The sequence below is a fragment of the Cyprinodon tularosa genome, unplaced genomic scaffold, assembly GCF_016077235.1.
Source record: "Cyprinodon tularosa strain WSP-4 unplaced genomic scaffold, ASM1607723v1 ctg91, whole genome shotgun sequence".
NCBI classification, from domain to species: domain Eukaryota; kingdom Metazoa; phylum Chordata; class Actinopteri; order Cyprinodontiformes; family Cyprinodontidae; genus Cyprinodon; species Cyprinodon tularosa.
The window spans coordinates 671925-697979 of NW_024039685.1; the positions used below are offsets into that span (position 1 = coordinate 671925).

Below are 26055 nucleotides of genomic sequence, written 5' to 3' on the forward strand. Positions count from 1 at the left end.
ATGAATCCTCTATTGTGCATTTTGTTGAGGTTGCATTACATTGTTAACAATAAAATACTTATTTTCCTCAAACAATTAATCTGCTCAAGATAATGATTTCATAATTTAGTTCGTAGTAAATTCTTCTTAAACACAATGTAGATTTATAGTTATGTGTATTTGCATAATTTAGTTGGATTGAAGGTTTGTTTTAAAAGCAAATGTAGGAATAGTTTAAGTAAACTGACTTTTTAGATTTCTTTTTTAATAAATAATAATTTAGGATTTTCTGGCTAAAACTGACCAACATTTTTTTTTTTTTTTTTTTTAAATACCATTTTATTTTGACGGTTCTACCGGAAGTGGTTTCATCTTGACAGCTGAGGCAAGTAGTGACGTTGCAGGGTAAACAAACGGATGAGGAGGTGAAGCAGCGGTGTTCTGCCTTTATTCTGACATTTCTACCTAAGCAATAATGCAGTCTTTGAAGAGGAGTGAGAGCGATTGGCAGGGACTGGTCAATGAGGTAAGAGGGAAAAGGCAGCAGCGGGAGGCTGCTTCACAGACCCGGGGAGCGCTTAAAAAGATGCTCCCCTGGTCCATATGGAACCAGCGATGGTGTGTCTGATAAACAAACCCAGAAACTCATTAAAGACACATGGTTTAAATCGCTAGGGTCATAACCATTGCTTTATTCACGGCTATTGAATAAAGCTAATTCAGCATCCGGAGGTGGAAACGCACATGTGGGCCCACCTGGTTATCAGGATGTGTGCTTAAAGCTGCCTGTAGCAGGGGCGGAGCTAGATGGGGGGCCAGGGGTGGCAACAGTAATGCTCTTAAGTGGAATATTCAAAACTCTTTTTTTGTGGTTAATTATACACATCAATATACTAACATCAAAGATGATAAGTACAGAATTCATGCTCTTTTCAGGGCTAGATTTTGTCTTATATGGGGTAAAGAGAAAAATATGTCTCTACAAGTCCTCTAGGAGTCTTCAGTAAAATTACAATGAAATATATTGATGAATAAAAAATGATCAAATAATCAATTTATGTAGATATTAGTGCTTATAAATATCAATTTTATGCAGAATGTTTATTGATAATAGTAGGTAAGTAATGACAATAATGACTGATTTATGCCCCAGAACTCAAAACTGAGTTTTATCCACTATGCCTTTTATCTAGAAATTACGGATGTCTAAATATATCTGTCTATTTGTTAACAAAGGCTGTAGGAACGTATAGTTAGTCTTTATTTAGAAAATATGGATGTTTTGCTTGTTAATTTTCCTGTTTGAACATTGTAGATTTAGCCTGGGTGCCATTCCGAACTTAGTCCCGCCCACAAAGTTTGAGGTCGGGGAAGTTTGGTCTGGCTCTGCTCCATAGTAGCGCGAGTATTATCGCCCACTGTCAGGCGATCCAATCAAATTGTCAGGGCGGGCTTTATACGATGATGGACAGATGACCAACAGTAACGTAATCAACCACGTGACCAATGCGCGCTTGGGTGACAACAATAATGGCTGCCGCTGGAGAGTTTAGGTAAGTATATTCTGCTATTAGGTCTGTTCTAGAAGATATCGACAGCAAATTAATTTTAAAAGAGGAACAGAGAAACGCGATCAAGTCTCATCTTCTTATTATAGGCGTGCAACTGCACGCTTTGATTTTTGTGGACAACAACTATGCCTCGCTTAACATACGTCACGCACTCCGTTGCTCTTATTGGTTGTAGGTCTATCCAATTGAGTGCAGAGGCGTTTTTTTTCCTGGTCCGTTCAAAACACGCCCCATAATCACAGCTCTATGGAGCAGTATCAGACTCATATTCTGACTAGAATTGAGTCGGACTACGTCAGGCTAGTGTAGATTGACTGTGAGGTTATGGTGCTTCTCCGCTTTCGGCTACCCCTCAGTGTACATTGGTTATTGCCTGGCCGCCCTTCTGAAAATTTCTGGCTATGCCTCTGGCCTGTAGACATGTGCTCCTCTATTTATATATTGATTGGACATAAGAAAATGCGCTTAATTACTCAGTTAAACACATCAACAGGTTTATTTTTTCACCGTGTTTTAAATATACCGTAAATTCTCTAATATAGGCCCGGGCCTTTATTTCACTCAAGTGCATCGCGGTACAGGCCTTTATTGGATAGAGGCCAGTATTAGAGACAGGCCTCTATTGCTATTTGAGCAAAACAGACTACCAGTGGAATGAATAAAAATGAGATTTTGTGTCTATTTGAACCTATAAAACACTAGGTTCATTTATTGAAAAAGTACAGTTACCATGTCTCGCTTGGTTTGAAGTAAAAAAAAAAAAAAAATCCTCCAATTCTGTTTAATTCTCCTCCTCAGTTTTTCTCCTCCTCTTCATCTCTCCCTTTAATCTCCTCATCACTCGCGCTCCTCCTGTTCTGCTGCGTGTCTGTTCTCTTCCTCGCGCAGACGGGCAGCAGTCAGGGCCTGTCGTCCAGCTGCGCAGGGCTGTGGTACTTGTATGTTACTTACTACCACAAGTATAATGTTGAGGTATGCCCAGAAAAAACGTTTATAGCCCCGGCCTGTATTAGAGACCGGCCATTATTTACCTCCTCTGACAGCGAGACCGGCCATTATTAGAGACCCGGCCGCTATTGGAATACAGGCCAATATTAGAGAATTTACGGTATACTACAATCTACAATACATTCTATTGAGATTCCACATGATAGACCAGCACCAGAATATTGTCTACTAAAAAAGTTTGATGAAGAAGCAAACATGTATTTTTTTTATTATTTGCAAGATCTTTTATGGAATTAGTGCATTTCTCTTTAGTGCATTTGCTGCATTTTATTTAGTATCATTTTGAAAAAAAATAGATTCTACTTTAAGTACAATTTCTTCATCATACTTTTTACTTTCAAAATATTATATGCTGTATTTTAACATATTTTTGAGTGCTGTTTTATTTAACTTCTATTTGTGTAAAAATCTGTTGAAGTAATGCCCCTCTTTTTATGGAGAAGCCTTCTGCCTACCTCTGTGCTTTACTAAGAACCATCCAAGATTCTGTCTGCTGAGCTCCCATTAATGCTTTCCTTGATCGGCCTGTCTAGACATGTTAGGCATCGTTGGAAAGCCTTGATTCACCTAGTTCATTTTATAGACATAGGAAGCACCAAGGCACAATTAACACAGATACAGCAGCATGACAAAATGTTCCATCCATGACAAAGTAGCCAAAACAAGCAACTATGTTTTTATAACTGCTGTTCAAAAAAGACCTATTATTTTCCAGAATAAAAAAAAAAACATTGAGTCTTATTTGAACTGATGCAGCTTGGGTGTTTTACTCACTTAATTTTCATGTATATATGCTTATAAACTAGCAGGTGTTAGCTTTCAAATAATGTATCACATAACTTGGGCTTACAGTTCCTCAGTAATTTGCTTTTCCATTTGGGTATGCAAATAGGCGAGAATTTCCCAAAATGAGGTAGATATTAAGAGGTTAAAACATCTATAAAACACATATATATATATATATATATATATATATATATATATATATATATATATATATATATATATATATATATATATATATATATATATATATATATAGACTGTTGGAAAGCTATGAAAATAGCATGTCAAGACCATTTTAAAGGATTACTAGAAGGTGTTGCTGCTAAATAAAATAAGATAAAACCCAGAAATAACCAATATAATCTGGAGCCTGTACCATTCATAGCACTGCATTCTGTAAAACCACTTTACTGTTGTCTATACACTCCTTGTTTTAGTTCCTGGTGTGCAAACGCAAGCTGGAGAGTAAGAAGGAAGCACTGCTCATCCTGTCCAAGGAGCTGGATACGTGTCAGCAGGAGAGAGACCAGTACAAGCTGATGGCCAATCAGCTTAGAGAGCGCCACCAGGGACTGAAGAAGAAGTACAGGGAACTTATTGTAAGGATTAAACATGCAAGAAAAAAAGTTTTTTTTTTTTTTGATAGAATGAAAGAAACAAAGCTATCTATGTTGATGCTTATATTTTATACATTTTCAGGAGGGAGATCCTTCCTTGCCTCCAGAAAAACGTAATCAGGTTAGTTTCATCACAACAAAGATGGTCCTAACAGATTTAAAGCAAACTAGTTTTCCATTGTATATGTAAATGTATTAAAAGTAGTTGTAATTATCTTATTAGAATGTCTATAAACTTTGCTGTTTTATCCCATATTTCTGGGAATGTGTTTTATCCAGATCTAAAGAAGGAAGTGGCTGCACCCTGTCTGAAAGTTTAATTGATTTATGTGTAACTTTTTGTGACTAACCAAGGGGCTCTCCTTCCACCTTTCTCCTCTTCCTCAGGTGAACCTGGGTCAGCTGTTGAGGGACTCCAGGGAACGAGTGAAACAGCTCACTGAGGAGGTGAAGGACCTCACTCAGAGGCTGGCGGAGGCTCAGGGGGATAACAAGGTGCCCTCACATAAATCCATTTAAAGTTGAAAAAAGTGATGATAATGTTTGAGGGAATTAAGTGCTATATGTTCCTGCAGCTGCTGAGGATGACCATCACTAGACAGAGGCTGGGGGATGAAGAAGTGGGGGTTCGCCACTTTCCCGCACACGAACGTGAGGACTTGGTTTCTCAGCTAGAAAGAGCAGGGCGACAGGTGATGAGGTTTGCTAAAGTGAAGATCATTTCAGGCTGTTAAACAGATTTTTTTTTTTTCCACAATTAAAGCAAATGCTACTAAAATCCTTCGCAACACCAAATAAAAGAAATCAAATATAATTTAATTTGACTGTAAAGTTTCCAATTTTTTTTAAAGCTAATTTTATTTCATGAATTATTACTGATTTTAATTTAAGATCTAAAAAAAGCTACTAAGGGGTTCTGTTTATTGGAGACATACAAGCATGTATATATGCAACTACCAGGGTGGCCAACTCCTGTCCTTAGGAGCCTTTGTCCCCAATGTTTAAGATGCAAATCTGCTCCATTACAGCTGAATCAAAAGCCCTGTTAGCTGTGCAGTTTTCAATGAATTTGTTGAGTGTCCTAATATTAAATTGTCCATTTGGTGTTTTGGAAATGTATAGAACTGTCTGCACATAACACACCTGCACTCTGCTTTAAGTAGTTTATAGATCATTGGTTAAAACCTGCAATTTTGAAGATATAGTGGAGGATGTTCTTTTTCCGGGTGGATCATCAAAATAAGTGGTCCTCCTAACTGTCAATCATTCTGGTGATATGTTTGCGTAAGGCCATCCTACATGCTCGTCGCCATTTTCAGTTACCGGTGGTGAGTCTAACATAGTGGAAAAATTGCAAATCTTCTTTTGGAAAGTAAGCTTATATGAGCGATGCAAACAGCAACTTTTAAACACAGCGGACATGAGGAGAAATTAGTTCATGCACGCTCTTGCACATGTTTAATAGGCATTTCCATTTTTTTTTTAAGTGGAGAGGACGGGTCTTTTCAAAATGTAGGGAAACCCAGTGGCCAAATCATTTTTGCCTGCAAGTTGGTCTAGCCTCAATCAATGCCCCAGGCCCTACAGTACAACTGGCGGGCCAATCACAACGCAGAGATGTGTTCTGAATTTCTGTATGCAAAGCGGGCGGGGTTTTGAGGGCGGGATGACAAAGCTGTGCGACGCTGGAGAAAGCTTTGCAGCTTTGGAATCAGTTTTGGAAGGATTAGACTTGGGGGTTTTTGTGAAAACGTGAGCAGGAATGGGCTCTACTCTCATTAATTTTTAAGGACTATGACGCGCTTACTACGTCATAGTCAGTTGCACTCGTTGGTCAGAGCATTTGCCAATAGGCACAGACATGGTTTGAAAAACAACAGGTTGTCATCAACTATCTTTTGATGTCTCATTCATCAGGGCCAGACTAAATTACACATTTAATCTCACATTTAGTCTGGTTTATCAGGCTAGGAAAATCCTCCACTATACCTTTAAATAGAGTGTGAGACTTAATGCATGTATTGACACTTACAGATGATGAAAGCAGATTGGGGAGTCCTTACAAACAGTACATATAACCAAAGCTTCACATAAACACTGCACGGTTAACCTGTTTATAGATGGAGGAGATGGAGCACAGCATCAAAGCCCTGACAGACGAGTTACAGGACGTTAAAGCAGAACGCATGGTGTTCAGGGAGAAGGCTGAGCGGCTAAATGTTGAGCTGAACCACATTCTAGGAAACCACGAGACACGCATCATTGACGTGGACGCGCTTTGCATGGAAAACAGGTGAGTGATAAACAAAAGACAGCTCCTGTTAATTGCAGTAAAGAGTAAAACTATGGGTTAACCTAATCTCTATAATAATAATAATTTTAATGATTTTAACACCTTTAACTGGGGTGTCGGTAAAAAGTTAAAGAATTAAGATCAGATAAAATTGTTTGTTAGAGTTGTAAATCTTTTTACACTGTTTAGCTGTTTCCAAGACTTCCATTTATATGACCAGGAATTTTCCATATCATAATACTTCTCTTCCATGCTTTTTTTGTAAAACTATCATCAGCTGGCTTTGAAATGCAGATTTCTTTTTGCATTTTTCTCTAAGCCAAATGTTTTCACCCCTTTGTTATCAGTCAGCTTCTGCTTTTTTTCCCTTGCAGTGTGAAAAAAGAATCTTTGAATAAATGTGTATCCGCTTCAAGGAGGCTCTTCCATTTTCCATTAAGGAAAAAAAAATTGCAGCTAAACAGTTTTTGATCTATACTAATCTAAAAATTTGTGTTTTTTTTCCATAGGTAATAATTCTGTACCTCCTTTTATTTCCTTTCATGCAGCTTTTCTTGGGCTTTGATCATTATAAATATGTACTATTGTAGACTATTGGTTTAAAAATGGCTTTGTGTGAGCTTCAAATAATGAATAAGGATTAAATTCACACAAAGAATAAAGTAATCTTTGAGCCCTTAATAAACGAATAGAACCAATGCAGGTAGTATTGTTTGGCGTTTCTAAAGCTTTGTGTTGGTGTCTGTTTTAGTTATTTACTGCTCTGGCCTTTGCCAAAAGGCTGAAATGCTTTCTTTAGATGTTCACTCCTTTCAGATATTACAGTCTCTTACCCCCCTATAGTTATAATCCTCTTATAGGATTTTTCAGGGGAGCAATACCTAAAATTTATGTTCCAGTATAAAGAACATTTAGGACCGCTGTGCTGAATTATGCCGCCACCTGTAAAACCATGCAAGGGTAACCATGCTGCTTTTTGGACAAAGCTCAAAATTGTTTATTATTCCTGCAGTTTAAAACCTAAAGTAGGATTTAGAGTATTAAATGTGAATCTTTTACAAGTTTACATTCTTCTTTTCTAGCCCTACTATAGAACTTAATTCAATTCAATTCAATTCAGTTTATTTATATAGCGCCAAATTCACAACACATGTCATCTCAAGGCACTTTACAGTTCAACCAGATCATACAGTCAAATTGATACAAAGTTTTCTATCTAAGGAAAACCAGTTGATTGCATTGACTCATTGACTCAAATACAATCCCCCACACTAAGCATGCTTGTAGCGACAGTGGAGAGGAAAAACTCCCTTTTAACAGGAAGAAACCTCCAGCAGAACCAGGCTCAGTGTGAGCGGCCATCTGCCGAGGCCGACTGGGGTTCAAGGAGACAGAAGCAGAGATACAAAAAGCAGCTGTAAAAGGCGGCCCCGTCCAGGAAACACACAGCCAGGCAGACGAGCTCCAAGGCAGCTCCCATGCCAGAGGACGAAGAGAGCACATCCACTCAGTCACGGTCAGAGAAACAGGACCACACTGGAAAACAGGCCGATCTCCAACATCTATTAACAAGGGTGTTGATAGAAGCAGCACAGCTGATGTTTTTTCCAGGATGACGTCACAGCCAAACAGGAACAGACGAGGCAAAGCTACTCTGAGGAAAAGCAGAGAGAGCAGAAGGTTAGAGATTGAACTAACAGATTCTGCAGAATAGGAGAACAGAGAGAGAATGAAGCAGAATGATGAAATGGGGGTCCCTATGTCCTCCAAAAGTCTAAGCCTATAGCAGCATAACTATAGAGATAGCTCAGGATAACCTGAGCCACCCTAACTATAAGCTTTATCAAAAATGAAAGTTTTAAGCCTAGCCTTAAAAGTAGACAGGGTGTCTGCCTCACGGACTAAAACTGGTAGTTGGTTCCACAGGAGAGGAGCCTGATAACTAAAAGATCTGCCTCCCATTCTACTTTTAGAAATTCTAGGAACCACTAGTAAACCTGCAGATTGAGAGCGAAGTGCTCTGTTAGGAACATAAGGAACAATCAGATCTCTGATATAAGATGGAGCTTGGCCATTTAAGGCTTTATATGTGAGAAGGAGGATTTTAAATTCTATTCTTGATTTAACAGGAAGCCAATGAAGAGAAGCCAGGATAGGAGAGATATGATCTCTCTTTTTCATTTTCATTAGAACTCTGGCTGCAGCATTTTGGATCAGCTGAAGGCTTTTAACTACAGTTTGTGGACTTCCTGATAGTAAAGAATTACAATAGTCCAGCCTTGAAGTAACAAATGCATGGACTAGTTTCTCAGCATCACCCCTGGACAGGATATTTCTAATTTTTGCAATGTTCCTCAGATGAAAGAAGGAAATTCTAGAAACCTCTTTGATATGGGATTTAAATGACAGGTCCTGATCAAAAATAACACCAAGATTTTTTACTTTATTATCTGAAATCAGTTTAATCCCATCCAAATGAAGTGACTGGCTAATCAGTTTCTTTTTCAGAGACTCTGGTCCAAAGACTATAACTTCTGTTTTGTCTGCATTCAGAAGCAGAAAGTTAAGAGTCATCCAGGTTTTTATGTCTTCAAGACATGCCTGTAATCTATGTAATGGGTTAGCTTCATCTGGATTTATAGACAGATATAGCTGGGTATCATCAGCATAACAGTAGAAATTAATCCCATGCTGTCTAATAATTCTACCAATTGGGAGCATGTATAAAGTAAAGAGAATTGGTCCTAGCACTGATCCCTGTGGTACTCCACAGGTAACCTTTGAGCGTGAACTTAAAGCACTAAACAAACTAAATATGCAATTAGGGCTGCAAATAATGATTATTTTGCAAATCGATTCATCTGTCTATTAAAGAAGACTAATTACAAAATTAAACCAGCTGAAATGCAAACTTTTCCACTTTAGGAATTCTGGATAGAGCATATTGACAGACTTTGTCAGTTAAAGGAATGTTTTAGAGTCTCTATACTCCAGTTAACGATGAATTGATTGCTAAATTAGTTGACAATTATTTCAATAACTAATTAATCACAAGTAATCCAGTAAATTGCTTCAGCCCTATATAAACTATATAAAAGCATTTGGTTAGTTGAAGAACAATTGATGTTTGTGGTTCGTTTTCTCCTAAAATGTTGAATTTGTATATTTTCCCATTATAAATGCTAAGATTCATCCTATTATATAAACATTTCTGATCAGATACAGTACCATCCCCAATGAAAATGAATGTTGTCCTGATTTGGTAGCTCTTAGTTTATTCAAACCCTTATTTACTTTTTGAACATTTTTTGGATAAAAAAAAAAAACAAGAAATAAATTGGGGCTAACATCTGCCCATACTTCCATTTCCAAGTTGCAGAGAAACCCTTTTGGTTTCCATCAAGACACTTCTGGCACAATTCTGTGTGGATAATTTCCAGCTCCTCTAATTAGAAGCTGTAAAGTTAGTTTTACTCCTTTTCTCCTGGCATGAGGCGCGCTTTAGAAGGATCCAACTTTTAGTTGGGTCGATGAAACTTAATGTTAGTCTGCCTCTTCATTTAGAGGCAGTTATCTTGTTTTTTTTTCTTGATTTTGGGATCATTGTTCTCTTGCTGCTGGTTACGGCAACAGGACCATCAGGTGATTTATAAAAAAATATATACGTGTCACCGTTCAAATGCAAGCAGGTTTTACTTCTTCCTCCATGGACAAATAAAGCACTCATATTTACTTTTGGGACAGCTTACACTCAAATCTACAAATAAAAAGTTCAAACTTTGTTAAGTATACCAAAATAAAAGGAACAGAAATTTAAAAGAGGTTTTAGAAATGCTCCAAAAGAGTTATGAAAGAGTTATGGATGCAAACTTTTTGTAACAAAAACATAGACTACTCTGCAAAAAATGTATCTTTCTTTTAAAAGTAAAATATCAGCAAGATGATTAAAAACCTTTGTGCACTAAAGTACCCAAACTTTATTTTTTGTCATGTTTCCCTTCTACCACATTCATAGCGTCCATATTCAGAGCTTAGGACTGTCACGTCTTGCATATAAAGTGCCTCATACCATCTGTGCTTCGACCCTGATTGCATTTTCAATCACTTTCCCCGGTAGGTATTTACATGACCGGCTCTCACAACTCCAGGAGGAGGTGAACCTGCTCAAATCAAACATCATGAAGTACAAGGTAAGTCTTTCCTTTTACTTGAAACTCTCTAAATGCCTTTCGAGTCTTAATAGGATTTCATGTTTTTTTTATTTTTTTTTTTTTTATATGAACTACTGTAAGCTGCATATTTTGAAACTCATTCATCAAGCTTAGCTGGATGGTCTTTGTTGTCTGTTTTTCTTCTTTCCTCCCATAGACAGCCCTGGAGAGGAGGAAAAACTCCAGCACATATGGGAGATCAAACAGCATTCCCCTTACAGGAGTGCTGTCAGCCAAACAAGGTGAAAACACCAACTGTTGAGCTCACTATAAACACAGACCTAAAACATATTAGAGCTGTTCATCTGGAAACAAAAAAAAAAAACAAACTGTGTCACCTTCGCTTTATCTCACAAATTCGATCAGATATTTTCCTTGTCATCAGGGAATGAATCTAGTTCTTCTCATCTCAAACAGTGTTTTTACTAAATTATTCAACAACCTGGGCTTATGCCGATCCTTCAAACCTACACCCGGTCACCTACTGTGTTTTTAATTGTATTCCCAGCGGTGCAGAGTGCCACTGGCAGGGAAATGAGGCTGCCATGATGACTGACAGTCGCTGGCAGTAGCAGCACAGTGGGTTGTAGAGTTAAAGTTAGGGAAGTGTCACCTAGCAGACAGCTGTTTCTAACACTCTGTCTCTGTCTTGCTCTTGTCGTGCTGTTTCCCCGCTCTCTCATTCTGTCAAACTGTTTTTTCCCCTCTTATGTCTACTTTTATAGTTTTTTAAAAGTTGTGTCGAGGCATTATTAGTAGATTGTGGCTTAACCTCATATCTTTTCTCAGATTAAAGCCTCTTTTCTTCTATTTGTAGTCCAGGAGATGCTCCTGGAGGAGCAGGGCTGCAGCTTGCCTGCCACGCCTCAGTCCATAGCCGACCTCAAGTCACTTGCTACCGCTCTGCTGGAAACCATTCATGAGAAGAATCTGGTCATCCAGCACCAGAGGCACACCAACAGGTACACTGAGAAAAAAGTCATTTGTTCTTAAAATAGGATCATTTCTTGAAGGCTTTTTTCTTGACTTGAGCAGTTGAGTTAGACACTTTGCTAATAGAATATTTCATTTGAAATGGGGGAGGAAAAACAGCTGCATCGTCTTTTCTCAAGTGCATAATATCTAATTATCTTATTTTAATGGAAATAATACTAATCACATTTACATATCATCCTATTTAGCTGCTCAGATTTTTTTAAACTTATTTTTATATTATTTTTATGGAGGACCCAAAGAGTCATTGAAAATGAAATCAAGCCTTTTAAAATTAAACATTTATCTTTTCCATGACCCTTCTAATCCCAGATAACCCTGGAAAGCAGTTAAACTCTCTCATTGGTTAGACTGCCACACCTGGTTAAAAAAAGGACCAATAAGAGAGCTGCTTACATCTGAGGTGCAAATGTGATCGGCCTAACTGGTTTTCGATGTGTTCAGGGACCAGAAGGGTCATGGAAAAGTTAAATCGCGAGGGTAAAATAAAATAAAAAGAAAATGCAATTTCAAAAAGGATTTGAAAATGCAAGTTGAAAAAGGAAATGGAATAAGGAATAACCTTTTTAAATGTGTGATTATGAAAGTTATTTACTATCAGATTTAGGAATTTTGAGTTTAAAGACACATTTTCAAATTCCAGTATTAAATAATAGCTTAATAAATACAGTCTATAATTCTTCTTTAATAATTCAATGTAAACTCTGCCATTAGAAAATGCTTTTCAAATTGCAGGATTTAAATGTTAAATGTTTTCTTTTTCAGTGAATATCAGGGGCCTCCATAGAGTGTTTTCTAGAACTTTTTCCCTAATCGGTTACCATGTCATTTTAAAATTTAACGTATTTAATCAGGACCTTATATGATAGACCTTATAATGGTTGAATAATGTTGAAGAAGAAAGAACATGTAGTATTACAAAGAAAAAAAAAACAGGAATTTTGACACGCTTTTACATCTATCAAGGAACTAAGTATCACTGCTTATTCTATGCTACACCTTTATCACCTTTCTCATTTTGGTCTCTTTGCTCATTAAGTCCACTTTTTTAAAATTCTTTTCTCCGTGTTTGAAGACATATTCATATCTTCCCTTAGTATGCCAACTGTAAGATTGACCCAAAGACGTTGCTTTGATCAACCTGCAGCCGCAATAAGGCGGTTACACACTGGCTATTAGAGAATCCTTCCAAACATGTCCGTTTTACCTCTGCTTTCAAAGCTGACTCTCTATCTACGCTCATATAAATATAATTGTAGTGAGGACAAATTTGAGCATATATTGAATGTAGATTAAGAATGTAGATGACCAGATCACCTCCTTCTGTATGTTTGCTGTGTCCTTTAAGGTTTGTGGTAAACCTTAAATAGGGATTCCTGTGGCTTTTAAAAAGCTTTGTCCTTGCCAGCCTAACATATACATCAGATCTGTGAAGAGAAGAACTAATGGGTACAGTATTTACTCCTCCTTAAAGAAGAGCCTGACCGATACAGGATTTTCAAGCCGATATCAATATTGAGAACTTTTTAAAAAAACAAGACATTTTGGCCAGAATAATATAAAAAAAACTGAATATGGACATATAAAGGATATTTACTGTCCACCTATAGTCCAACTCAAATTTGAATAATAAACAAAATATGCTTCAAGACAAAGAAATAGAACTATAGGATTAAAATAAGCTACAGTACTTTAATTTGAGCAGTGTAAACACAAGACTATAAATACAATACATTATTGTGGTTCTGATTTAGATACTGCATCAAATAGGGGTGTTCTTCTTATCTTGCTGGTGCTGGAGCCCTGACCAACTTTAACTCTAACACTACAGATTCTGAATCCAACACCGGTTACACTCTTCATGAAGTGGCTCCATGCCTGACTGTTCCTCTCTGCCTGGGAAATGAAGATATATACTTTTAGTGTATTTTACTAATTAGATTTCAATGCTACACAAGTTTGTTATATTTACAAGCAACTGAAAAGTTCCCTCCTCCACTGAACACGGGATTAAACTAGATTTAAATAGCACTGCTGCAGCTTTTAAAACATCCAAACAGGATTACAACTAAATACATATGTTAGAGCCTTTTAAAAATAGGTTTAATGAAAAAAAAAAAATTCTGAATTTAGGAGCACCCGTTCAGCCTGCATGTCAGTACGAAGTGTAGTTGGACACAATATAATAATCTTATTTTCCTCCTAAATGTACGTTTGTTTCACAAGGAGGTGAAACTTTTATAGAGCTTAAATGTTAATAGGTTTGCCACAACTAGTGCATATAAAACTCGTCTGCTCTCCTAACTGAGTATTTCCATGATGATTTTTGTTGTCCTGGGGCACCAAAGTGTAGTTTTACAAAATCCCAGCTTATCATGAAGTAAACTGCTAAGTTTCTTCCTTTTCCTCCGCTACAATTTTCACCTCCATGCTATTTTACGCTATCTGTGAGTGTGTTTGCGGTGCAGAGAGAGTCCACTGATATTGGTGAGAGGAGGGGCAGAGGAGCAGAATCAGCATGCTGCTGAAGTTTCTTTTTGTTGTTTTTATCAGCCACATTTTAGGCCAATGTTGATTAACAGGTCAGACGCTTAAATCAGCCGAGTAAATTGACCCGTCGATTAATCGTTTTGACTCTATCTTAAAGGCAAACACTGAGCAAATAGATGAAGAGCATATAGTGCTCTTACTCTGTTCTGTTTTGCAGGATCCTGGGAAACAGAGTTGCAGATTTGGAGAGGAAGTTAAAGACGTTGGAGGTCTCAGGATTGTGGAGTTTACCAGGTGAGTTAAAGTGTTAAAAAAATTTATTATATTTTGCTCAATACTCTGAATTGAAATAACCGCACTAGGAAAAATGTCAAGAACCGTCTGTCACCATTTTTACTGTTGTTTTAACAATGAATGTTTTTGTTGCTGGTTTGGGTTGTGTGACTGCAATTCCTACTAAATTTAGAAAATGTAATATCAGTTTGAGCGTTTTTTTTATGTATCCACCTCTGTCTTTAATGAGACACACTGAGAACACCGAGTGTCTACCACACCATAAGCAAACAGAGCTATGTAACTGCTCTTGTTTGTCTTGGGTTTCAACCTGACTTTACAGGTATTTTTATTTTTTTTTTGTCACCATGACGGACAACAAGGCACACAACAGCCACAGCAATGAGGTTTACTCTTTAATTTAGGTTTAGATAAGGGTTTTTCTAATAGGGTGGGTTTAGGCCTCAGTTTCCCTGTTAAACCAGGGACTAAACAATGATTTATTTATTTCATTTTCAGTCAGACCACTTAAATGTGGTGTTCTTTCCCCAGTTGTGATGCAAAGTATAAGTTGTCTTTTTGAGGAAACTGAACAGTTGTACCCAGGGGCTGTTCTAGATGGGGCCCAAAAAGGGCCGGTTCCCTTTGTAGAACTGATCCTAGTCCCTGTTATTGCCCCTGAACTAAAGAGCTATTACTAAATGAGCTTCACTAATTTAACGTTTTTATGTTTTACTTAAGCAATGATTACAAATTTAAGTTGTTGCACTTTTTGCTTTAGCAACTTTGAGATCACAGTTTTAATCGCAAGATCAGGATTCTGCAGCCTGCAGCTCCAGAGCTTCAAGAGGCTCTTTGGCTCAGTTAATATATGAAACCATTAATTATTGCACTGTGATTTAATCTTATTTGTTTCCTTATTTTTTTTATTTGCCCCCCTGAAAACCACTGGCCCCCCTTACCACTTCAGATAAATTTGGTCTAGAACTACCACTGGTTGTAGCCTCATGAAAAACAAAGTTGTCTGTGTTGTAATTAACTGTCCAAATTACAACACATGTCTTCTTAAGGCACTTCAAAGTGATCAATCAATCAGATCATTCAGTCAGATTGGTTAAAAGTTTGCTATCTAAGGAAAACCAGCTGATTGCATCCAGTCACTGACTTTGCAGGATGTGCTCCTCCTGGATGAGGATGTGGTAACAGTAGATATTCACTTGCATCGTGTCGTTGACTCTATAGTGATCCCTACACCACATATAGCGAGATGAGAATCTATGTATGTATGGATGATTCTAGAATGAAAATTAGAATCTTACAGTACTTCCCTAAAATGTCACTTGAGAATGATCGTACCAATCTAAATTAGTGAAATAATTCAGCTTTCTAATGTTGGTTTGGCCTGCTGAAATAATAAACATAAAGTAATAAATGTTGAATTTATTTTCATCCTTTATGCATGGCTACCAATAAAAATGGGGGGTGTTGTTTGTTAGCGATGTGCTGTTTGTTAGTGTTATTACTGTGGTTGTGGTGGCTCCAGTTATGTCACCAAAACTGTTCATCCAGCCCACTTCAATCCTGCAGTAGGGGGTAAAAGGGGAAACTATCATTTGCATATCAATCTGACTGGCGGTTTGGGGCATGCTTCGGTGCGGCAATAGTTGGCGCACACGACCCATGTACGGTGGCCTTGGTCCTCGACGTGGCAACCCAGGTTTGAGTCCGACCTGTGGTCCTGTGCTGCATGTCTCTCCCCCTCTATCATTACCCCTTTCCTGTCAGCCTACTGTCCAAAAAACAAGCCACTATTGCAGTTTCCTTAGTAGAACACATTGTAATAACATAAATGTTACAAAGTTATTGCGGTTTTGAACTTGCCTGTATCTTTTTTGTTTTATTTTGACAGCATATATACACATTAGGTTTTTTATTAACCTTGTACCTCTCTGTCTCTCCCCTTTGGCTGGATCTCAGGCTTGACCTACCACGTATCAGTGGGAATTGGGAGTATGTATTCCTTCTGCCCCACTTAGCCCATCCATTGCCCCGCTCCTTTGTATGTCATGCCAGAACAAATCTGGGCAGACGCCCAGAAAACATGCCACCTTGTGCCCACCTATTACCATGTGTCGACTCCATTGACCACAAGCTCATGTGTCTGTTCATGATACCATTGACAACACCATCTCAGCAGCACACACACATTGTGCCTTTTCTTCATGTTACAGATGGGGGTGGGGGGGGTGTTTACAGAATTGTTCACACCCCATATTTTTTTTTCTCAACTTTTATGTCATTACACTAATTTCACAAATTGTCATATGGGAGATTATATAATGTAAAATAATGTTTATAATTACGGGCGGAAAGAAAATAAGGATACCTGATTTCTAGGTTTAGTCTTACATATTTTGTAGCTTTTAACCTGATTCTTTCCAACATTTTCCACTCAGAAACCCCAAACCTCACTGAAGGCAGTAGATACCATTGGATCTTATGCACCGAAATCAAAATACAGGTTTTGAATATAACACCTTTGCATTATTTATTGCGAATATTATTAAACTTTTATGTTAAAATCACTATATGATTTTTTTTACCCTGCTTTTTATCCCACAAGTGGAGCAATCATTGAGTTTTGTTGCCACACCACAAAATATGCGCAAGTACACACATCAATGCATTCGAAATTTTCTCCAAAGCAGTATTTGGGAAACTGTTTAAAGCCTTTCTGTAAATCATATAGTCAGATGGAAGTTAAAGCATGTTACAATTGAAGTCATAACCAATTGTGGGGTGGGGGGAAGGCACCAAACCTCCAGCTTTTCAATACTAGAATAAAAAATGTAAACAGTCTATGAATGGTGTCAGAATTAGCTCAGCAGACTAAATCTAGGTGATCAAACTTTTCAGAAGGCAAACACTTCTCCTCTTTTTCCACTGGAGGGCGATGTTACACCATCTACCAAACAGTCAGAAAGGTGGAGGGGCTGTGGCTGGATGGAGGTGTGCTGTCATTAGACCGTCATTCTCTCCGCCATAAAACTGACAAGCATCCATTACTGAAAATGATTGCCCACATTACAAACACATTTAGGGGAATGTGCCGTTATTAGGGAATTTGTAGGCGAGGGCCCAGAGTGCCTGACGAGCACGCTGTCCACCACAGTTAGGGAGACAAGGATATAGAGAAAGAGAGGCGAGCGTCTGTGGCCTTGATGTGATGGGACGTCGGGCTGATGGATATTAAAGGCAAACAGAATAGGATGGAGGGCCTTGGCTGCCTACCTGGAGCTCTTAGAACACGGGAGGCGACTGCATTGTCTACGGATGAGAGAGAGCACAAAACAATAACAATGACATCCATGTAGTGAGTTAGATGAAGTTGAGATTGATGGGCTCTTGCAGTTCACCTTAACTTCATGCTAAATAAGTGCGAGCTGGACTGTAACACGACAAAGGAAAGCCTTGAAAGAATAAACCTCCACAGCTTTATTTTAGCCTAGTGACAGACTTCAGCTGCTTACCGTAAAAGATGCATCACAGCTACAAACGCTGGATTCTAGACTTGGTTGGTAAAGAGTCAGTCATTTATAATGTATATTTTTATATGTAAAATTTCTAAATATAGCTCTATGAAATGTCATTTTATAACAATGATACTGCTTTGTTGCTAAATGAGGAGGTTAAAAAATTCTGAGTAAGAACATAGTGATATTGCTGAACCACCTTGTTTATGGCTTTTAAATTGCCACATTCTTAACTCTTCCAGATTCCCTCTCTAAAAACCTGACAAAAAAAACAACAACATTCTGATGCCATTAAAAATCAGCCTGAAGACGTCTTCTCATCATTACACCTGAGCTTGGGTGTTTCACGACGGTTTTGACCATGCACAGAACCTACATGGTTGGATTTTGGTGTTTCATTGACACTGGAGTAGCCCGGTAGCAGAGGTGGTAGCTACTGTATGATGTATGGTCCTATCCAGGGTCGGACTGGTAATCTGTGATACCGGGCATTTGCCCGGTGGGCCAGTCCTAATTTTCTGTTTCTTCAAACTGTAAAATCCTTGCAACAAACTAAATTATAATAAAACTAAAATGTGTTCTTTAAACCAAACAATATTCCTCTTATATTTGACGAGTTTACATTTGAATATTTAGCAAAAATATGTTGCGGTGCATGATGGGGTTCTGCATCTAAAGGCTAACGTTTACCATCCGTGCATTGTTACGTGCATTGTTGCCAGGTTGGGATGATTCCCAATCTGGCAGTTTAGGATAGCCGTCAATGGGTAAAAAATGTTTTTCTTTAGATATATGGCCTAAGAGATCAATAGACTTTTTTCAAATTGGGCAAGATTTCATATACCCAGGGAGTTTATGAAAATAGTTTGGGCTGGAAAACGTGAATCACTGACATCTGGCAACCCTGCTGATGTGGTGAGTGTGGACGTTACGCAGCAGCAGTCACTGTCACGTCCGTGTTAATAACCAAAGCCAAAAAACGCATTATAGAGGTCTTGTTGATGGTTGTCGCGTGATGCTTGAAGATAGATCGGTTAATCCACAATTGGTATTCGTATTTTGTTTCACATTTGAGACGCACGCGTTTGACTGTACTTCCATGGGGCATAAGTGGGCCGGTGTAGATGGAAAAATGCCTGATACGTGGAAATCGTTCCCAGTCCCAGCCTGGCCTTATCCAACTGCATAGCTTGGTTGTGAGAGAGGCAGGACTAAAATCACATGTTCATACTGACCAGGAAGTGATCAACCAAACATAAAAAGTAACTCCACTCTTCTAAAATTGATTAAAGCCTGGTATGGTTATCGTCATGGTTGATTTCCTGTAAGGTTCTTTCTAGCAGAGGAGAAGTGCACAAACTTAACCTGACCCCCCCCCCTTAAAATTTGTGAGTAGAGCCCTACATGAAGTTAAAATTACACAAAATAAGAGTGTGCTCTATTCTTTCTAGAAACCTTAACATAAAGGATTTATCTCAAGCCAGTCTTTTCTCCTCTACAGTAATCCTGTAACAAATGGTGGAGATGCAGAGACCTCCCAATTTAATAAAATACTGCGTGATGTATAAAAACGTTAACTTTTATCAATATAGTTGAATGATCAAGAGAGGAACAGGAAGGACAAATTAGTCTTCATATTGAAGAATTTCCCAATTCTCTGCCAGCAATGTTCAATTGCTCAATTGGTCTTAATCAGCAGCACAGAAAAGTCTTTAAACAGCAGGGCAGTCATCTTAATGAAGCAAACAAAAGAACTACTGTGTACCAGTGCTTCTTCTAACAGATTGATTATGACATTGAGAGAAGCTTAATCAAAGCTTACATCAAAACATAAAACTGTCAGGCAATAATATTTGTTTTCATGCTAATAGATGCCCATGCAGTATATGACCTGGGTAATGTGTATCTCTGTAAAGCCCTGTGGAATGTGTAATCATTCAGGTCATTACAACTCTCCCCCAGGAATGTTCCATAAAATGACGCCATCATGAAAGGCCATTAAGACCGTTCTGCCAAAATATATCTTCAACTTTATTGGAAGAAATTGATGAGAAAAAAAATTACTTTCTAAAGCTTTAATGTTTCTGCTCGATTGCGAATACAAAAATTGATTAAGCTGGTGTGGATGGAAACAATATTTTACTGATATTTGGAGATGTTCTGCTTTAAATTTAATTTAAGTTATTTCAAGTTAATGATTTATCGGAAAACTTTACCTATGATGTTTATAGCTTTTTTTATGTATCACTATCTAATTCTTTTTGTCTGAATTGGTTTCTACAACTTTTTAAATCCCTGAAGTATCTATTTTCCATAGCATCCAACTACAATAACTTTAGATAAACTTTAAGTGAGTTTAGAACTGGAAAACCTATATGACTCTTGGAAAAAAGAAGAACTAAGTAAGTTAAATCATTATTTTAGAAAAAAGACATGCTTGTTTTATTAGAAAAAAGATTTTTATCTCCCAGATTTAGTTTAAAATCTTTAATGAAATGACATCTGAAGGCAGAATTATCCAAGGAGTAACTGCAGAAGTTAAACCGATATAGATGAAAAGTTTGAAAACTTTGGGAGAAAATTAAACTTTGAACTCAGTATGTTTTGTTCAATCACTTATTAATTCTCTTACTATAACGGGTATAAAAAAAAACTTGATTCAGTGCATTGCAAACTTTATCTTTCCTTCCTTCCTTCCTTCCTTCCTTCCTTCCTTCCTTCCTTCCTTCCTTCCTTCCTTCCTTCCTTCCTTCCTTCCTTCCTTCCTTCCTTCCTTCCTTCCTTCCTTCCTTCCTTCCTTCCTTCCTTCCTTCCTTCCTTCCTTCCAAGGAACATACTCTGCTCTTAGAGATTAGTACATATTTGATCAATGCTCTTTCTCTCATCAGATGTTCATTTAAAGGCCCCATTTTGCTTTTCAGCTTCGTTTTTGTGACAAAAAACAGCAAATAACCCCCATTTGATGGTGTTCTTCTCTTCTCTAAAAGAGACAGCAGCTGAGTTGTCGGGGACCAGGATTTTCTTCCATAATTTGTTTACATCAACATCTAACAGATTTGCATAATATCTGCCTTCTGGCTGAGTTAGCACAAGTCAAACAGAGAAAAACAAAGTTTTGCCTCATGGTTTTTAACTTATCTGAGTGGAGGTTTTTGGAATGAGGCCAAGAAAAATGTAGCTTAGTGTTTTTAATCAGAATATAACAAGAAGCACTTTAATAATAAAAGAAAGTATAAACGAGTTTTGAGTAGCTAAATTTGTCAAGCATCTTCTAGTTGAGCTTTAAAATAGAAATGTGCTGTTTATATTGACTTAGGGACATGATGCTAACAGGCTTTCCATGCTCCATCCATCTTTCATCTACTCTGACCAGCTTTCTTTTTCCTGCTGAAGAAAATCCTCCCCTAACCCTCCTGAGGAGGGCTTGCTCAGGATGATGGGGAATTTTAGCTTTCCACTACACATAGCGTTTTTCAAGTAGGTTAAAAAATTAGATTCTAATCTTAGCCTTTTAGGGCATTTTTCTCTTTCCCAATGTGTTTTATCACCTAGCTGGAATCTTAAAGCCTCACAATTTCAACACAGGAGCTCACACTCATTTTCTGCTTAACATCACAACATGCATTCTTAACAATATGATGCCTATTTACCATTTCTCCATAACTCTGATGGATTTTACCACTGTAGCTGTCCATTGTTTTCTTCTTTGCTGTATGTTTTTGTCCAACAGAGCAGAAATAGTCAGAGTTTTGCCAGCTGAGATTTTCAGAAAAACGATGAGCTTCACACATACATTAGCCTGTGCTTGTGCTTATGTGTACATGCAAGGGTTTTTATATTTATAAAGTCTGGATTATGGTGTACAGTCTCTTTCGAGGAGCATATGGTGTCAGCCTAAAAGGCGTGCAGCCATCACTAATGAAGACGGATGACAGGGAGCTGAATCCTTTTTTCTGTGAGCACAGCACTGCATACGTGAGTGCATGTTTGTATGCTCCGTTGAAAAAAATAAAATAAAAACCCACCTTCAATGTTCTCCATCCATTTCATCATGTTCTAGAAGCATTAACCTTCTTGGATTCAATTGTTGGATTCAATTGTAGCTTATGTTGGGGATGTTTCTATCTTTGAATCCGTCTTACAGGAACCAGGGACAACATGGTGCTTAATGAAAATCTACAGCCAGAGCTTCATCCAACATGTGCCACGTCTTTGGCAAACACGCAGCCCCTCAAAGGTAATGTGTGTAACCATGTGTGTGCTTTTTACCGATCAGATTCTCCCCCAAATCCCTGTAATTAACACAGCAATTAGCCAGAGCGTGGAGAAACACCCCTTTCTGTCTACCATGTTTAACCTGAGTCCTTTCCCTTCCCGCCTCCGCTCCTCTCAGCCCGTTATTGGTGCAAGCTGCCCAAATGCCATGGCATTTTGGAAATGTGAAGCAAATTCTCACCCACTGACATTCAGAAACTTCTGCCATGTTTTCTTTTAAGAGAGGGTGGAGAGGATGCCATAAATATGGATGCCAGTAATGTTCTTTTTTTTTCTTCTTTGCACCGTGTTTTACCCTCAGTGTGTGAGTATATAAAATATGGCTGAGACTCTACGTTCAGTCTTTAACCTTTTTACCTTAACATCCACAAATATGGGTCAGTAAGCCCCCTAAGAGAGAGGGGACACACATTTGGGTAAGAAGCAGAACTAAGTTGTTGCTATTACTCAGGGGGAGGCATCATACTTGTTTCAGCTCCACGCGTCTGAGACGCTGCTGCTATATTTAGCCTGTTTTAGTCAAATTCAATCTCTTACATATTTATATCTACCTGTTCATTTTTTCATGTTGCAATGCAAGAAATAGTGCATTTTTTCAGGTTTTTATGTTACTGTATAAAACAACACAAAATTGGGAAACTTCAATAGAAAAGGATACATATTTTTATTTTAGTAGAAATAAAAGCAGTGAAAGCTTTTGCTCACAGAAGTATGTTCATCAGCCAATAGTCTACCTCCATAAGCTCCACTGTAAAGCTTGAGTTGGTTTGTTGAAGAACATTAGTGAAGAAACAGCATCACGAAGAACAGGAGACACAGCAGACAAGCCAGGGATAAAGTGGGGGGGCGTTTAAAGCAGGGTTAAGGTATAAGCCGATATTCCAAGCTTTAAAACATCCCACATAGCACTGTTCAATCTACTGAATACAAATGTATATCCCACTTTTTAGGGTATTATTTTAAATAAATTTTGGAAAAACATAATTTTTTCCCATCTACCTAATAGTTGACTACAATTTATCTTGGTTTATCACATAAAAGCTGAATAAAATAGCCATATTTTGTGTTGATAACATAAAGAAATATAAAACAAATAAAAGGAAATATTTTTTCAAGGACTGTATAAATCTAAATTAACTTTATACAGCTACCTCTGAGGCTGCAAGCTTTGGAGTTGAGCTTAGGTATATCTGCAAAGGTATTTTTTTGTGTAGCATTGCGTTCTCTTAGATCCAAGGTTTTAGTTGGCCATTAACAGTCCTGTTTAAAACCAGTGAGAGAAAAGGATTTCAAAATGGCATTTTTGGGTTTCTTTTTTTTCTTAAAGGAGACATTTTCTGTCAGTTTATTTCTATAACACCATCTGACTGGCCACCAACTGGCAGGTTTGCATATACATGCCGAGTCGACCTACCTATACCTAAAAAAAAAACTGCCACAAAAAACAATTATGATGAAATTCAGTGTTTATGTATCAGATGCTGTTCAACTTTATATGGAATTTACAGCAACAAATTTTTCCTCTTTCACCTTTTTGTGAATCTCCTCTTCTTACCTTAACTCAGAATTACAGCTCCACTTACTTGTGTACTTAGACAAGTATCGGTTTACTGTTAATTTTTGTGTGAAGCCATTTTCACTGAACAGAGGTTTAACAAAGCATAGTTTTTCATTTACATATTCCAGTTTTTTGTTTTACACATTACAAATTTTGATTTTGAATTTTTCTGTAAAGTAAAATGAAATAATAATTATTACAGTGCTAAATTGTACATGACATTTTAAAAGAAGCAGTAAACTTTTATTGGTTTTATGCATGATGTTTTTTGGACCAGATGATCTCCCTCCAGAAATCCATCAGGGCCAAATGAGGCAAAAGTGTTTGTTTTCTGATCTTGGCTTTCGCTGCTGCTCAACTGAGCAATTACGATGACCAATCACCTCATTTTTTTTCTTCTCCCACTTCTGTCAGATGACAGAAGTTCACATGAATCATCTTGGGAATGCCACACCGCTGGCAGTGACCTTGGCACAGATGGCGCCAGCAGGGAAGACGCACCTGCACTGCTCAGCAGCCTGGATCCTTTCGCAGGCGTGGAGACGGATGGGATTGACGGGAGAGAGGGGGAAATCGTGACTCTGAGAGACGATCCGGAGCTGGAGGCTGGACGGAGTCCGGTGGAGGAGGCAGGGCGTGAGGAGGAGGGAGTAGAGGATGAGGAGCTGGGTTCCTCCGTGGAGGAAGGAGAAGAAGCCGCTGTGGCACTAGATCTTCGTCCGACTGAGTCAAAGCTTCAGTGGCTTTCCATCACACAGACCTCTGTCTGTTATTCAGAGGTCCCCTGCCAAGACAGCGAGTCTAATGATGCGCTTGAACATGAAGAAGACTCTGCATCAACTCCAAAGAGTCAGGCCACAGATGGATCGAGCAACACTGAGTGGGACATTCACTGCTCGTCCGCAGCTGGCATGGTCTGATGTCATGAAAAGATAGGAAAACATCTCTTTCTTGTCGTTGTTATTGATGATTACATTAATCATCCCTAGTTGGATTCCCACTGCTTTGCCTCTGCTCATTAACTTCCTTCCACACTGAGCAGCTCGCTTTCAGTCGATAAAACAGAGAAAACACTTTTTTTTCTCCTTTTTTTTTTTTTTTAACCAGATGCTGCTGACAAAGCCAGAGGTGCACTCTGCAACCAGCCTGTCGTTGCGCTGCAGCAGAAAATCTTCCAATCCGTAGACAGGCAAACCTAATGCCCTGCAGAAAAATAAAAACAAGTGATCAGCTTGTGTGTTCTATATCTTGTCGCGTTCCCCTGTGTGGAGATAATCCCAGTTGTTTGCTTTATTCCTCTGAATGCTAAGGAATGTCAATAAACTCAGAGCTGCATTTCTTGGGGTCCCTTCCAAAGGGGATTCCAAATTTGATGTGAACCAAAACTTGTAGATGTGTTGGATACTTTTGAATTTATTGTATCACATTCATTTGGGTAATATCTGTTAATCTAAATCTGGCCTATTTCTTTCTTTTTTTTTTTTTGGGGGTGATATGCTCGGATGTGACTTAATGTGCCTTATATGTTGAAATATTTAATACATATAAATATAAGTTTATAAAAACTGAAATTTTTGTGTGCATTCATTTTGCATGTGATCCATCAGATTTATCATTTTAAAACACTGATATTTTTATCCCCCCAAGAGTTTATTTTATCATATTAAAATATATATTGAATAGGTTATTTATTGCCCAATTGTGAGGTATTCCACATTCTATTTAACCTGACTCCGCCAGATGGATTTGCTCCGCATATCCATCTGGAAACCTTCCGTAGAAGTAATTTTGGGAAGGAGCGAAAATACTGGTTAGCTGATTGGCCTATGTTGGTGATAGACGGGCCAAATAAACCAATCAGATCAACATAGCATATGACGTAACAGAGCGACGACGAAGAGGAGCCAATTGATAGATCAAACTCTTGCCGAAAACAGTCGGGAGAAGAGCAAAAACATCTTTTCCTCTGAGAAAAGCCTCCATAGCAGTGTTTTGCTCTTCTTTCAGTGAAGAAATACTGTGTAATTCCGATAAAACTTGCTTGATAGCAGGCTAACGCTAGTTTCATCGGCTGAAGCCACCATGTTCTTTAGACTGAACTGTCATGCTTCTCGTTGCGTCACACCTCAACCCGCCTCAAAGCCAACGCTGATTGGACGTTGTTTGGTGAACGGCTCCAAATTTTCTTCAACGGAGAGTCTCCAGAATGATTATCGAGTGAAATCTTTGAAAGCTCGCGAGATCAGGATGGTCTCACGAGGCTACATTCTATTGCCTTTATATAGCTAAAAATTATAGCACTCCATCTCAGGCCAGAGCAACTTTAGCAACAACTATAAAAACAGAGTTTATGTCAAAACATCCTCTTCAACCCATGGAGTGTTGGTGCAAAAAACCAAGTATGCACGGTGGACCCTTTCAATGGTCAACCAATTTCATAGAAATAGTTTAATAAAATACACATAGTT

General features: G+C 38.1%; 1 protein-coding gene across 2 annotated transcripts; it reads left to right on the forward strand.

The window, feature by feature from the left end:
• Positions 1–336: 336 nt before the first annotated feature.
• LOC119776109 (coiled-coil domain-containing protein 149-like) lies at positions 337–25158 on the forward strand. 2 transcript variants are annotated; one of them, XM_038274347.1, is made up of 13 exons: positions 337–505; positions 3782–3943; positions 4044–4082; positions 4349–4456; positions 4537–4653; positions 6082–6254; positions 10372–10444; positions 10623–10707; positions 11283–11427; positions 14166–14242; positions 16199–16231; positions 21899–21991; positions 24002–25158. In XM_038274347.1, exons 1-13 carry the CDS (start codon positions 455–457, stop codon positions 24505–24507), a joined length of 1662 nt encoding a protein of 553 aa, XP_038130275.1. In that variant the 5' UTR covers positions 337–454; the 3' UTR covers positions 24508–25158. The 2 variants fall into 2 exon arrangements, with proteins under 2 accessions (XP_038130275.1, XP_038130276.1); XM_038274348.1 differs by lacking the exon at positions 16199–16231.
• The last annotated feature ends 897 nt before the right edge of the window (positions 25159–26055 follow it).